Source organism: Mesocricetus auratus, unplaced genomic scaffold (genome assembly GCF_017639785.1).
Source record: "Mesocricetus auratus isolate SY011 unplaced genomic scaffold, BCM_Maur_2.0 Super-Scaffold_100010, whole genome shotgun sequence".
Taxonomy (NCBI): domain Eukaryota; kingdom Metazoa; phylum Chordata; class Mammalia; order Rodentia; family Cricetidae; genus Mesocricetus; species Mesocricetus auratus.
Window position 1 is genome coordinate 49,012,900 of NW_024429194.1, and position 13,018 is coordinate 49,025,917.

At 43.7% G+C, this 13,018-nt stretch overlaps 1 protein-coding gene across 2 annotated transcripts in view; it reads right to left on the reverse strand.

Moving 5' to 3' along the window:
- Positions 1-13,018, reverse strand: part of Nif3l1 (NGG1 interacting factor 3 like 1) — a 17,719-nt gene continuing 4,701 nt past the window's right edge. For both annotated transcript variants that reach the window (XM_005070610.4, XM_013113777.3), the window contains 4 exons: positions 9,115-9,241; positions 5,969-6,107; positions 4,368-4,451; positions 1-529 (listed from right to left, as the gene is read on the reverse strand). In XM_005070610.4, coding sequence (XP_005070667.1) covers positions 345-529; positions 4,368-4,451; positions 5,969-6,107; positions 9,115-9,241 — 535 coding nt within the window. In that variant the 3' untranslated portion in view covers positions 1-344. The remainder of the gene's footprint in view (positions 530-4,367; positions 4,452-5,968; positions 6,108-9,114; positions 9,242-13,018) is intronic.

The window sequence follows — 13,018 nt, forward strand, 5'->3', positions numbered from 1 at the left end:
TCAAGTGAATGTCTTTATTAACCCCAGCATTTGGTGGGCATGAGGATCAAAAGTCCAAGGCTAAATAGTGAGGTAGAGGGTTACATGAGGTTTTGTCAAAAATAAGCAACCAAACAAAAAATACCTGGCTATCTACAGGTTTTAGTCACCTTTTCCAAGATTATAATGTGTATTTGTCTTTATTGTACTCTTTACACATGGGTTTTACATTATAAACTATAACATTAATGAGCCAGACCGATGAGCTGAAAATGTTGTTCGAATATACTTGTGCAGAAAGACGACACCAACTCTTCCTACTTCAATCCAAATGATGTGTATCTTGTGTCACCATGATGTGCATTTTAAACCACATGAAGAGGGTCCCTATCTGTCTCAGACAGAATAATATTAATCTTATTCTCCAAGTGAACACCCAGCATTTGTTGAAGATCAGAAAGGAAACCTCGTTCAGTGTTGCTATGTTCACAAAGAATAACATTTATTCCTTTGGAGGCAGCATCCAGAACATCGTGGTGGGACATTTCCCCTGTCAAAAGAGGAAAGAACAACTTCTTAAATATTAGATACAGAATCTATGCACCCTGAGCCACTGCAGCAGAAAGCCCATGTTTGTATTCTGAAGGAATGGATGCAATGCCACACTGCTCTTGAGCACGGAAACCGAGGGGGGCTATGGTGTGATCAGACATAGAATGCTTGCCTCGTGTGCACAAGGTCCTGCGTTTGCTGCCCATATGACTTCATGGTGCTGAGTCATGTCTGTGTTAGGAGCAAGTATACAGGAATGGGAGAGAAGACAGATGGTGTGCTGCTGTGTGTGTGCGTGCATGCACAAATGTGCCTGGTGCATGTGCGAAGGTCAGAGATCAGCTTTCAGAAGTCAGTTCTGTCCTCCCTTGTGGCAGCTGGAATTGAAGTCTAGTCATAAGGTTTGCAAAGCAAGTGTATTTATCCTTGAGCCCAAAATATGAATTCCATCTTATATTTCATCTATACTTTATTTTCATGGCCTGAAGATAGTATCATATAGTATTTTGACTGCCAGCATTTTGTTGTTGTTTTAGAGACAGGGTTTCTCTGTAGCTTTGGAGCTGGCTTGAACTGCCTGGCCAGCATTTTTACCATACCTTGTCACATGAGTCCACGTGTAGAATTTTTCTCTTATTGCTTGTGTTACTCAAACAGTTTGTAAACCGGGCGGTGGTGGCGTACGCCTTAAATCCCAGCACTTGGGAGACAGAGGCAGGTGGATCTCTGTGAGTTGGAGGCTAGTTTGGTCTACAAGAGCTAGTTCTAGGCCAGCCTCCAAAGCTCAAAAAACCAAAAAAAAAAAAAAAAAAAAAAGAGTCCAAAGCCAGCCCCAGCTACATAGTTTGAGGTAGCTGTGGGTTATAGGCAACCCTGTCAACAAATAAGTCACCAAAGGAAAAATGCCTTGTTAGTTATTTTGGCCGGGCAGTGGTAGAGCAGGTCTCTGAGTTTGAGGCCAGCCTGGTCTACAGAGAGAGTTCCAGGACAGCCAGAGCTGTGAAAAGCCAGAGCTGTGAAAAGATACAGAGAAAACTCAAATATGTTCTGAATTTTTAAAACCAAAAATATTGTGGGGGAGGAGAGAATAAGATGATTAGTACATATGAAACTTTTGAAATAATAGCGTGTGTGCCTGTGTATGTGTTATGTACAATTTGGTTTATAGAAAATTAAACTTTAATCAGTGTTTACAGACATAAAGCCATTAAAAATAAAAATTGTTTTGTTTTTTTTGAGACAGGGTTTCCCTGTGTAGCCCTGGCTGTTTTGGAAATTGTTCTGTAGACCAGGCTAGCTTTGAACTCACAGAGATCCTCCTGCTTCTGGCTCCCGAGTCATGGGATTTAAGGAGTGCACTGTCAAATCCCAGCTAAATTTTGGGGGGGGGTTCGAGATAGGTTTCTGTGTGGCTTTGGAGGCTGTCCTGGAACTAGCTCTTGTAGACCAGGCTGGCCTCGAACTCACAAGACATCGGCTTGTCACTACTTCTGGAGTGCTAGGATTAAAGGCGTCCGCCACCACCGTTAATTTTTTTAAATGTAAAAATAAAAGTGGGGGGCTGAAGAGATGGCTCAACAGTTAAGAGCACTGACTGTTCTTCCAGAGGTCCTGAGTTCAACTCCCAGCACCCACATGGTGGCTTATGGCCCTCTTCTAGCATGCAGATAGAGCACCATAAAAGAAATAAATAAATGTTTGTTTTTTGTTTTTAAAGAAAAGTGTTGTTCTTGGGAAAGTGAGCTATTTTCAACTCTACACAATAGTATCAATTCACTGTTAGGAATAATTTGTATGCAAGCACCCTTAAAATGTCTTAGTATTTTGGAATTGCTTGAATTTATCTTGTGTACAATTACTGTGTAATTCCTAAGTGCTAGATTTGTTTGTTTTAGCTGTGCATATGTGTTTGTGAGTACATGTCATGCATGTGTGGGTGCCCATGGAGGACAAAGGAGGTGTGAGCAACTCTAATGAAAGTCACTGGATCATAAGAGAATAGGAACGTCGGGAAGGAAGAGGAGAGGGATGAGCAGGATTGGGAGGACAAGAGTTTGTTCAAAGTATACACGTGTGAACGGGTCATAATGAAACCCATCACGTATAAGTAATGTGTACTTTTTTAAAAAACAAGATAGTGCTCGATAGTAAACCATAGATCCAGGAGAAGCGGCAATGGAAGTGGTTAGAGGGTTGACCCTAGGGTGTGATCTTAGAGGCCTTTATCTCACTTTTTACTACTCTAAGTAGCAGAGGTAGATATGTAGGTCCAGATGCAGTTGCACAGGGGGAAGGCACTTTAAAATGCCTTTAGTCCTCTACCTTTATCTCCGAACAGTGCCCAGGTAAAGAATCACCATAGTTCCTCAAGCTGAAGTCAAGATTCTCCAAGGCAGTCCTGATGCTCACCCCACTGCGCTCAGCCTCCCCACTATTCTTTAACTCAGCTTCCTTCATCTCTGCTTGGTCTGAGGACAGCGTCATGACTAAGTCGAGCTTTCCGTGTGTATGTAAAGGCTTATGTGTGCCTCTGGGGTGAGAAGCGCAGACGTGCTGACACTTACTTACTCCACAGCTCCTTGCCACATCTCAGAACAAGGACATTTCCCTATTTGAACGTGGGAAATGAATACTTTACTAATTTTCTCTCCACCTTATATTTTTAGACGAAGTCATATTGAACACAGAGCTCAGCAATCATCTAGGCTGGCTGATGGGTAAAGCCTAGAGGTCCTCCTTGCCTTCTCCCAGGATTGAATAGTGAGATCCCGTCTTCAAACAAGCAGTGTCTTTTAGATTATGTCCTTGAGGGCAGAGTGGGAAGCCTAAGAGTCAAAAAATAGCCATGTTCTCTGCCAGAAATGCAGGCGGAAGTCAGAACAAAGAAACAAGGATTAGGGGAGTTGTGGGAGAACAGTGTCAGAAAAATCTTAGGGTGGGTTTTGTTTTATTTGCTCGTCACTAGAAGTACAAAGCAGGGGACAAGAAAAAGGCGCTGGACACAGAAAGCTCTTAGGCACAAGGCGGCATGAGAGGATGCCCCACTTAGGCTTCACCTGGACACATGGGAGAGTCAACTCACTGGTCTACCAGAGGAGTTCCAGGCTCCCCAGGACTACCCACTGAGACCTTGGCTGGTTAGTGAGATGACTCAGTGGCTAAGGGCACTTGCCCTCAAGCTGACAAGTCAAGGTCAGTTTGAGGAATCCACATGGTGAGAACCAACTCCCAAAAGTTGTCTTCTGAGTTCTACAAGAAAATAAGACCTCTAAAGAGAACAATAAAAAATAATTTTGGGACCATGGGAGGCACAATGCAGTACTTCAGGTAGGATATATGCTTGAGTACAGATAAGGGAAGGTTCTAGAAAGATTTCAGAACTTGACCTGACAGAACTGATACCCTGCTTTGGGACTAAAAAGGAACTTCCAGTCCAGGTAAAAGGCAGAAGCATCCCATTAGCTAACATGAAATCTAAAAAAAAGTTGTTAAGGAAATACCAGCTGAAATCATTTTGGGGGAGCAAACAAATGGATTGTCAAGTAATGTTTCCCCTCTAGAGACAACACAGTATGTCTTCAATTTGATTTGATTCCTGTTTCGTTCAAGTTCAGAACACTTAGTAGGGGTTGGTGGCATAGCTTGGTAGAGTAATGCTTGCTGGCATACAGGAGGCTCTGGGTTCAACACTCTGTACCACAAAAACAAACATAGAAATGAAAGGGAAAAGGATATTGATTACACTTCAACCTGTGCCAGGCACAGCCCTGAATCTGCTAGTTTTGAATGTTAAGAAATAAAGCAAGGTTGAGGAAGAGACCCAGAAATGGTCCTACCTGTGAGGTAAAGGTCAGCCTCTACTCCTTGTAGGATGCTGCCTCCAGAGCCAGCACACAGGGCCACAATTTTAACTGGGGACTCTTCAAGACAAAAGCAAGAGGTGTTATTATGGAAGGACATACCCCTTTCAGTTCAGTACTACAACTTGTATTACAAACCCCAACCCTAATGTAGATGGACTAGTCTCTTCACCAGTGTATGAATTATGCTGTCTTGATTTAAAAATGGATGTAGTGGAGGCACCCCTTTAATCCCAGCACTTGGGAGGCAGAGGCAGACAGATCTCTGTACATTTAAGGCCAGCCTGGTCTACAGAGCAAGTTCCAGAACAGCCAGGGTTGTTTCACAAAGAAACCCTGTCTCAAAAAACCTAAATAGAGACAGAGATGGGTGGGGGGCAGGATTAGGTGGTAAGGAGAGAGAGGGGAGGGAGAGAGACAGGGAGTCTGGTGCTGGCACATGCCTATAATCCCAGCATGTGTGAGGATAACCCTAAATTCAGGGCTAGCCAAAATTTGAACTTGGGCAAAACTAGTTCTCATTCCTGCCTCAGCTCCACAAATGCTCAGATTACAGGCATGTGTGCCAGCAAGCCCAGCTCCAAAAACAATTTTTAAATGTAGGCAAACAGATCCATCATTGGCACTCTACAGAGAACACAAGACAAGGGCATTCATTATTCTTTGGATGCACAGACCCTGAGTCTTGAGTAATAGCAGTGTTTGTTGCACTCCCAGCTTTGCCCAGTGCTAATAACAAACCTCAGCTGGGTCTGCAGACAGTGCCAGAGGCCAAGTTAAAGAAGAGAAACGCAGGGAGGCAGAGGCAGGCGGATCACTGTGAGTTCGAGACCAGCCTGGTCTACTGAGCGAGTTCCAGGACAGCCTCCAAAGCCACAGAGAAACCCTGTCTCGAAAAACCAAAAAAAAAAAAAAAAAAAAAAAGAAGAGAAACGCAGAGCAGGTGAGATGGACGGTCAGTTTAAAAGCACTTGCTGCTCTTCCAAAGGTCCCAAGTTTGCTTCCCAGCACCCATATCTGGTGGCTCACAACTACCTGTCACCAGCTCCAGGGGGTCGGATAACACACACAAACACTTCAAGTTAACGAAATCTTAAAAAACAAAACAAAAACAGTATGTTACACATATACTAGGTACCTCTTCCTCTCCTTTTTAAAGGCAGGAGCTCAGGTGTGGACCACAGCCAAGTCTAGAATTTTTACCTAATGATTTAAAACCCCCTATTCCTGCTGCAACAATAACCAGTTGATAATTAACATGCTTCCAGTGCTGACTGGGGATGAACACAGAAAACTAGGAAATAAACTATCATTTAGGCTCGGGAGATATATTCCACATCACAGCCCAGCCCACCCTGGTTGACAAAGTAAACTGGTTATGACCCTGAGCTGCTAACATGTTCTCTATTACTTACATGAATAAAAGCAGGACACACCTGTAATCCCAGTACTTGAGAGATAGAGGCAAAAGGAGTTTGAAGCCATCTTATGCTCTATGAGATTAGATGTCAAAAGTAACCAAAACCAAAATCTGCCCAAAGGCACAGCAGATCTGCTAGATGATGAAAGATGCTTACCTAAGGTCTTCCCTACTCCAAGAGCTAAGCGAAGATGAGAGAGCTTTAGGTGTTCTTTGATTCGCTCTATCATTGTTGCCAGGGAGACAGATTGATCCAATGTACACAACCGTCCCATTCCAGTATCCAGAAGCAAAGGCTGAAGAAAAACTTAAGTTAGACGCATTATCATCCCCAGTCCTAAGAAATGCACACAGCAGCTGGAGTCAGTAAGATCAATGTACATACGCTTGTGGTAGCGTAAGCCTAAGTTGAGGGTACAAATCTAACCTCTGGGAGCTCACACACACCTGCTAGATATTTTGTTTGATTGATTTTACTTTTCAAGACAGGGTTCCAGCTGTCCTGGAACTCACACTAGACCAGGCTGGTCTCCAATTCATAGAGATCCTCCTGCCTCTGCCTCCCAAATGCTGGAATTAAAGGCATTTGACACCACCGCTTGGCCCTGCTAGATATTTAACACTATCAAAGGTAAGTTTTTAAATTCAAGGTAGGTGCTACTGCTATGGAAACAAAGGAATGACAAAAGGGACTGGAGAGAGGGCTTAGCAATTAAGTACACTTGCTGCTCTTGCAGAAGACCTGGGTGTGGGTCCCAGCACCCACATGGCTGGCCTCCAACTCAATAGAGATCCACCAGCCTCTGCCTCCCCAGTGCTGGGATTAAAGGAGTGGGCTCCCACTGACTGGTGACACTATTCTTCCGATACGTGGCAAAGAATGTGGCTGTTTTCTGCTCTTGTTCTAAAAATCTGCCTGAGGTTAAATCAAAAGTTTTGGTAAAGATTTCAAGATAGCCTGCCAATTGGTTATCACTCTTATGCCCATCTACAGTGGAACTGAGCAAGCAGGGCAAAAAGAAATAAAAAATGTAGTTTGAAACTAGGAAATTTAATGCTTGAGCCAAGAGATAGGGAGAAGCCTGATGTGGAAGGGTGGCAGGGTGCCCTCAGGGGAAGACCCCACGCAGCTAAACTTCCGACTTGTGAAAACGCATAAGGGATTTTCTGCTCCTAAAAAGCAACAATCACCAAAGTTTTTGCAGATGTGATTCAAGGGCTCAAGTCCCACCTCCAGTGAGCTGCTGAACTTGGCAGTGTTGTCCATGGAGTTCCGGCTTTAGGGTCAGGAAGGGTACGCTAATATAGATGTCAAGAAATCTTCCTCTGTGGTTAGGGAGAGCCACTGAAGCCAAGTGTGTGACCTCCTTACATGGAGGCCCTGAGAAGCCATTTTGTAAACTTGTAAAAGAAAAGCCATGCCTATAAGCAAGCCTAGTTAAATGTCTTTCTTTAAGAGTTGCTGTGGCTAGGCGGTGGTGGTGCACGCCTTTAATCCCAGCACTCGGGAGGCAGAGGCAGGTGGATCTCTGTGAGTTCAAGGCCGGGCTGCACAGACAGCCTCCAAAACAATACAGAGAAACCCTGTCTCATAAAAACAAAAAAGAAAGAGTTGCTGTGGTCATGGAATCTCTTCACAGCAGTAAAACCCTAATCAAGACACTCAGAAAAGATACTGGACTTAGGACTTTAAAAAAGTATTAAGACTGGGGGCTGGAGATGGCTCAGAGGATAAGAGCACTTTCTGATCTTTCAGAGGTTCTGAGTTCAATTCCCAGCTACCACATGATGGCTTACAGTCATCTGTAATGAGATCTGGTGCCCTCTCTGGCCTGCAGGTATACATGCAGGCAGAACACTGTATACATAATAAATAAATATTTTTAAAAAAGTGTCAAGACTGTGAACTATGGGGACTTTTGAAGTTGGATTAAATGCATTTTTCCTGACAACATGGCCTTGAGCCTATGGGGGCCAACAAAGTGGAATGTGGTGGTCTGGGTGAAAATAGCTCTATCCCAAAGGCTCAGATGCTTGAATACTTGGTCCCCAGTTGGTAGGAAAGATGTGGAGGTGTGGCCTGGTTAGAGGTCACTGGGGGCAGGCTTTGAGGTTTCAAAAGACTCAAGCCTGAAGGGACCAGACCCTCATTCAGACCCCTGCTTTAGCAGCTATGACAGGCTACAGAAAAGCCATGTAGACCTCTGACTCAGCACATGTCACAAAGAAACTCCAGATCCTCTGTCCTCCCGGAGCCTAGGGCCAAAACTGAACACAAAGAAACGCCAGGTCCCCTCCCCCCCAGCCTCCTAGATACTTGGTTCCTGGGAACTTTTTGGTCACAAAAGAAACTCCAGGAGAGACCAAAACCTCCCCTGCATTCTCAGGATACAGTTCTGAAAACTTGGTATCTGCCTACAAGTAACAAGACAAAGCCATTGAAACCACAGAATGTTCCCTCTCAGCACTGACCAATGAGAATAATTGGTACACAGGTATTTCATGCCAAAATATGACTTTGAGAAATTCTAATTGTTCCCAAATGTCAATCAATCAGAAACCAACCATACCTACTGGTGTAATCCTGTAACTTTTGTCTTTAAAACGTAGCAGTAGACAGGGAACTAACTGTCTGCATCAGCTAGACGGGGTCCCTGTCATGGTTGGATGAACAATAAACCTTGCTTTTGCAGTTCAGTGGGTCTGTCTCTCTGGTGGTCTTTGGGGATCTTCGCCACTTGGGCACAACAAAGCCATTCCCACTCCCTTCTCTGCTTCCTATTTGTAGATCAAGATATGAGCTATCAGCTGTTTATGCTGCCATGCCTTTTCTCTGCCATCTCTAACCCATTGAAATTGTAAACCCAACTACACAACTTTTTTCTTTCTTAAAAATGTATTTATCTATCTATTTATTTGTTTGTTTATTTATTTGTTGTGCAGTGTTCTGTCTTCATATATACCTGCTGGCCAGAAGATGGCACCAGATCTCATTACAGATGGTTGTGAGCTACCATGTGGTTGCTGGGCACATGCAGTCAGCACTCCTTCCTCCATGAGTTCTATGACTCAAACTCAGGTTGCCAGGCTTGAACCACAACCACCTTTACCTACTGCGCCATCTTGCTGGCCCTTGATGGCTGTGTGATTTAACAGTTTACAAATGAATTTGCAGCACAAGAACAATAGTAATGCAACCTGCCAACACCCACACATTAAACACACACACAATCTGCACGCCAGGCATGCATCCACACAACTGTTAAAATGCTTGGCACCATGAGGGCAGAGGGAAATTCTTACCTTCTCCAGGGAAAGAATTTCAGTTTTCTGATAAAGTTGTCTGTTCTGCGAGAGAAAAGCTAGCACCTGCATCAAAGCTGTCTGAGTACAGTTCAGACTGACCCGTGTTTGTTCCTCATCATCACATCTAGAAAAAAAAAATCACTGCTTGACTAGGATAAAGTATTTTAAATACCTGGCAGTCTATCACCTGCTATAAAGATTTATATGGTACCAAAGATGTGATCGGCAGAATTTGCTTAATCCCAACTAATACATTGTTCTCAAACTGTAGCTGCCTCAGAACCCTGACATCTTAAACCCACCAGCTTAAAATAAGTAGCTAAATCCTTCAACATGTCCAGTAAAACAGAACATCTATAGTCAGAGATAGGGAAAATGGAAAATTTTTTTTACATGTATGTGTGCATGCACGTGTGTGTGTGTGTGTGTGTCCACGCATGACATGGTATTGGTGTGGATCAGAGGACAACTTGTAGGAGTTGATTTCCTCTTTCTACCATGCAGGTCCCAGGGATCAAAATCAAGTCCCATTAGGCTTGGCAGCAAGTGTCTTCACCCACTGAGGGTAATTTTCAATCACTGCATACATATTACACAGAATAGAAAATAAGCCACAAATCTGCATTTACATTAAGTGCCCATAAAGTCCTTGAGCCACATTCTGAGAAACAGCACTCTAGGGATTCTCAAAACAAAGTGTTATGAAGAGTCTTACAGGCAAGCATGGGTCCATGTGCCTATAATTCCACCACTCAGGAGGCTAAGGCAGAAGGACTATGGTGACTTTAAGGCTGGACTGCACCATATAGCCAAAACTTGCCTCCAAACAAAAACAAAACAGAGTTCTATTGATCGTACAATTCTAGAAATAAAAGATGCCTTAAAAGGTAACCTGGTGAGGTAGCACATGACTATAATCCCAGGACTTGGAAAGTAGAAGCAAGATCAGGAATTAGAGGTCAACCTGGGCTACATGAGACTCAAGCTATCTTAAAGTCAAATAAACCAGCCTGGTCTATATAACAGCTAGGGCTACATAGAAGAGACCCTGTCTCAGAAAGAAAATCAATAAACAAAACAAAAAAGATAAAGTCAAACAAACAAATGGGCTGAAGCAATGGGACAGGTGGCTTAGCTATTAAGAATGCATGTGCTTTTGCAAAAATGGACCAGAGTTCAGTTTCCAGCACCCACAGCATGTCATTGGTAAGAAAATAATGTGTATGCCCAGTGTGGTGGTGGACGCCTTTAGTCCCAGCACTCCAGGAACAGAGGCAGGCAGATCTCTGTTAGTTTGAGGCCAGCCTGGGCTATATAGGAAGTCCCAGGACCGCCAGAGGATTATAGTAAATTGCTGAGACCCTGTGTAAAAAATGAATAAATAGCCGGGCATTAGTGGCGCACGCCTTTAATCCCAGCACTCGGGAGGCAGAGGCAGGCGGATCTCTGTGAGTTCGAGACCAGCCTGGTCTACCGAGTGAGTTCCAGGACAGCCTCCAAAACAATACAAAGAAACCCTGTCTCAAAAAAACAAAAAAACAAAACCAAAAAAAAAATAAAAACCCAAAATGTAAAACAAAATAAGTAAAATAAAACCATATCTCTTTATATTCCTATCTATGTATGTTTGGAAGGAAACCTACTTCTCACCTGGGCGGAATGACACACGCCTATATCCCGATACTTGGAAGGCTGAGGCCAAAGGATCAAAAGTTGGAGGCCAGAAGTACCCAGTTGTCTATAAACAAGGGCAAGGATTATTTGGATCGAGAGTCTTTTATTGATTTATTGTATGTGTGTATGTGTGGAAGTCAGAGGATAACTTTTGGGACTTGGTTCTCTCCTTCTACCATGTGGGTACTGGGATCAAACTCAGGACGAGGCTCAGCAGCAAGCACCTTTACTCACAGAGCTATCTTGAAAGCTATTGTTTGAACTTTTGGCTTTTTTTTGTGTGTGTGTGTGTGTGTGTGTGGTGGATGAAAGGGGTAATCTAAACTCAAAGACTACTTCTAGAAATGAAGGGACCAGACCCTCACTCAGCCCCTGCTTTAGCAGCCAAGACAGGCTACAAAAAAGACACTAGGGCCTCTGACAGAAGGAAACTCCAGATCCTCTGGCCTCCGGGAGCTTAGGGCCAAAACTGAACACAAAGAAACTCCAGACTCCACCCCAAGCCTCTTAGATACTTGGTTCCTGGGAACTGTTTGGCCACAAACAAAACCTCCCCTGTAGTCTCCAGGATACAGTTATAAAAACTATTGGTATCTATGTACAACAGGCCACCTGCAAGTAATAAGACAAAGTCATAGAAACCACAGAATGTCCCTCTCAGCACTGGCCAATGAGAATAATTGGTACACAGGTATTTCATGCCAAAATATGACTTTGAGAAATTCTCCTAATTGTTCCCAAATGTCAACCAATCAGAATCCAACCCGTCTGTACCTACTGATGTAAACCTGTAACTTCTGTCTTTAAAACCTAGCAGTAGATAGACAGGGAACTTCACTCCCTCTGGAGGCTACTGCTTCAGCTTGCTAGACAGGGTCCCTGTCATGGTTGGATAAACAATTAAAACCTTGCTTTTGCAGTTTAGTGGGTCTGTCTTCCTGGTGATCTCTGGGGATTTTTGCAATTTGAGCACAACAGTGGGGTGGTTTTCAAGACAGGGTTACTTGGTGTAGCCTTGGCTGCCCTAGAACTCATTCTGTAGACCAGGCTGGCCTCTCTGTCTCCCAAGTGCTGGGATTAAAAACGTGTGCCACCACCACCCAGCTCACTTATTTTCAACTTATTTCTTTTTGATTTGCATGTTATTTCTATGTGGCAGAGTAACTCCAGTGATTTAAAACTATTCAAAGTTCTATTTGTTTGTTTTTAGATTGTACAAATTGTCCTCAAGCTGCTATAGGATATTTGTAGTGATTTTACAATAAAAAAAATCTATATTTAATGCAGGGGGATGTAGCTCAGTGGGAAAATGGTTGTCTACAATGCACAAACCAAAAGAAATCTATACTTAACAATTATTCTGGGGACTGGAGAGATGGCTCAATGGTTAAGAGCACTGGCTGCTCTTCCAGAGCACCCAGGTTCAAGTCCCAGCACCCACATGACAGCTCACAACACTCTGTAACTCCAATTACAGGAAATCCAACACTCTCACCCAGACATGTATGCTGGCAAAACACCAATGCACATAAAATAATAATAAAAGCCATTATTTCACTGGGTGTGGAGATACACACCTGTAATCACAGTATTTTAGACACTCAGGCAGAAGAGCTGTGAGTTTGAGGTCAGCATGAACTAAATAGTGAGACCCTTTTACAAGACAAAACACAGATAATCCATGCATCAAGTCGATCTCCTCTTGTAGCCCTATGCAGATTTCAAGTTTAATAAAAAGTCTTCATCTTTGTTTTAAAAACCAATTGCTAAGGCCTACCTTTGTGTATCTTGGTGCCTCTCCTTTCCTGTTTTTTGTTTTAATTACATGGGGGGGGGAGGTCATGCGCATTTGGGCATGTGGAGATCAGAGGACAACTTGCAGGAATGGATTCTCTTTCCACCATGTGAGTCCCAGGGACTGATCTCAGGTCATCACTCTTGGTAGTATGTACTTTTACCCACTAAGCCATCTCACCAGCCCATCCTTTGCTCCCTCCCTCCCTCCCTCCCTCCCTCCCTCCCTCCCTCCCTCCCTCCCTCCCTCCCTCCCTCCCTCTCCCCTTCCTTCCTCCCTGTCTCCTTCCTTCCTCCCTCCCTCCCTTCCTTCCAGTGCTAAGAATCACCAGGGCCCCATACATTGTAGGCATGTGCTCTACCACTGATATACCCCAATCCTTTTCTTTCCTGATGCTTCCATGGGCATTAGAATGAATTAATTGAGAGTATC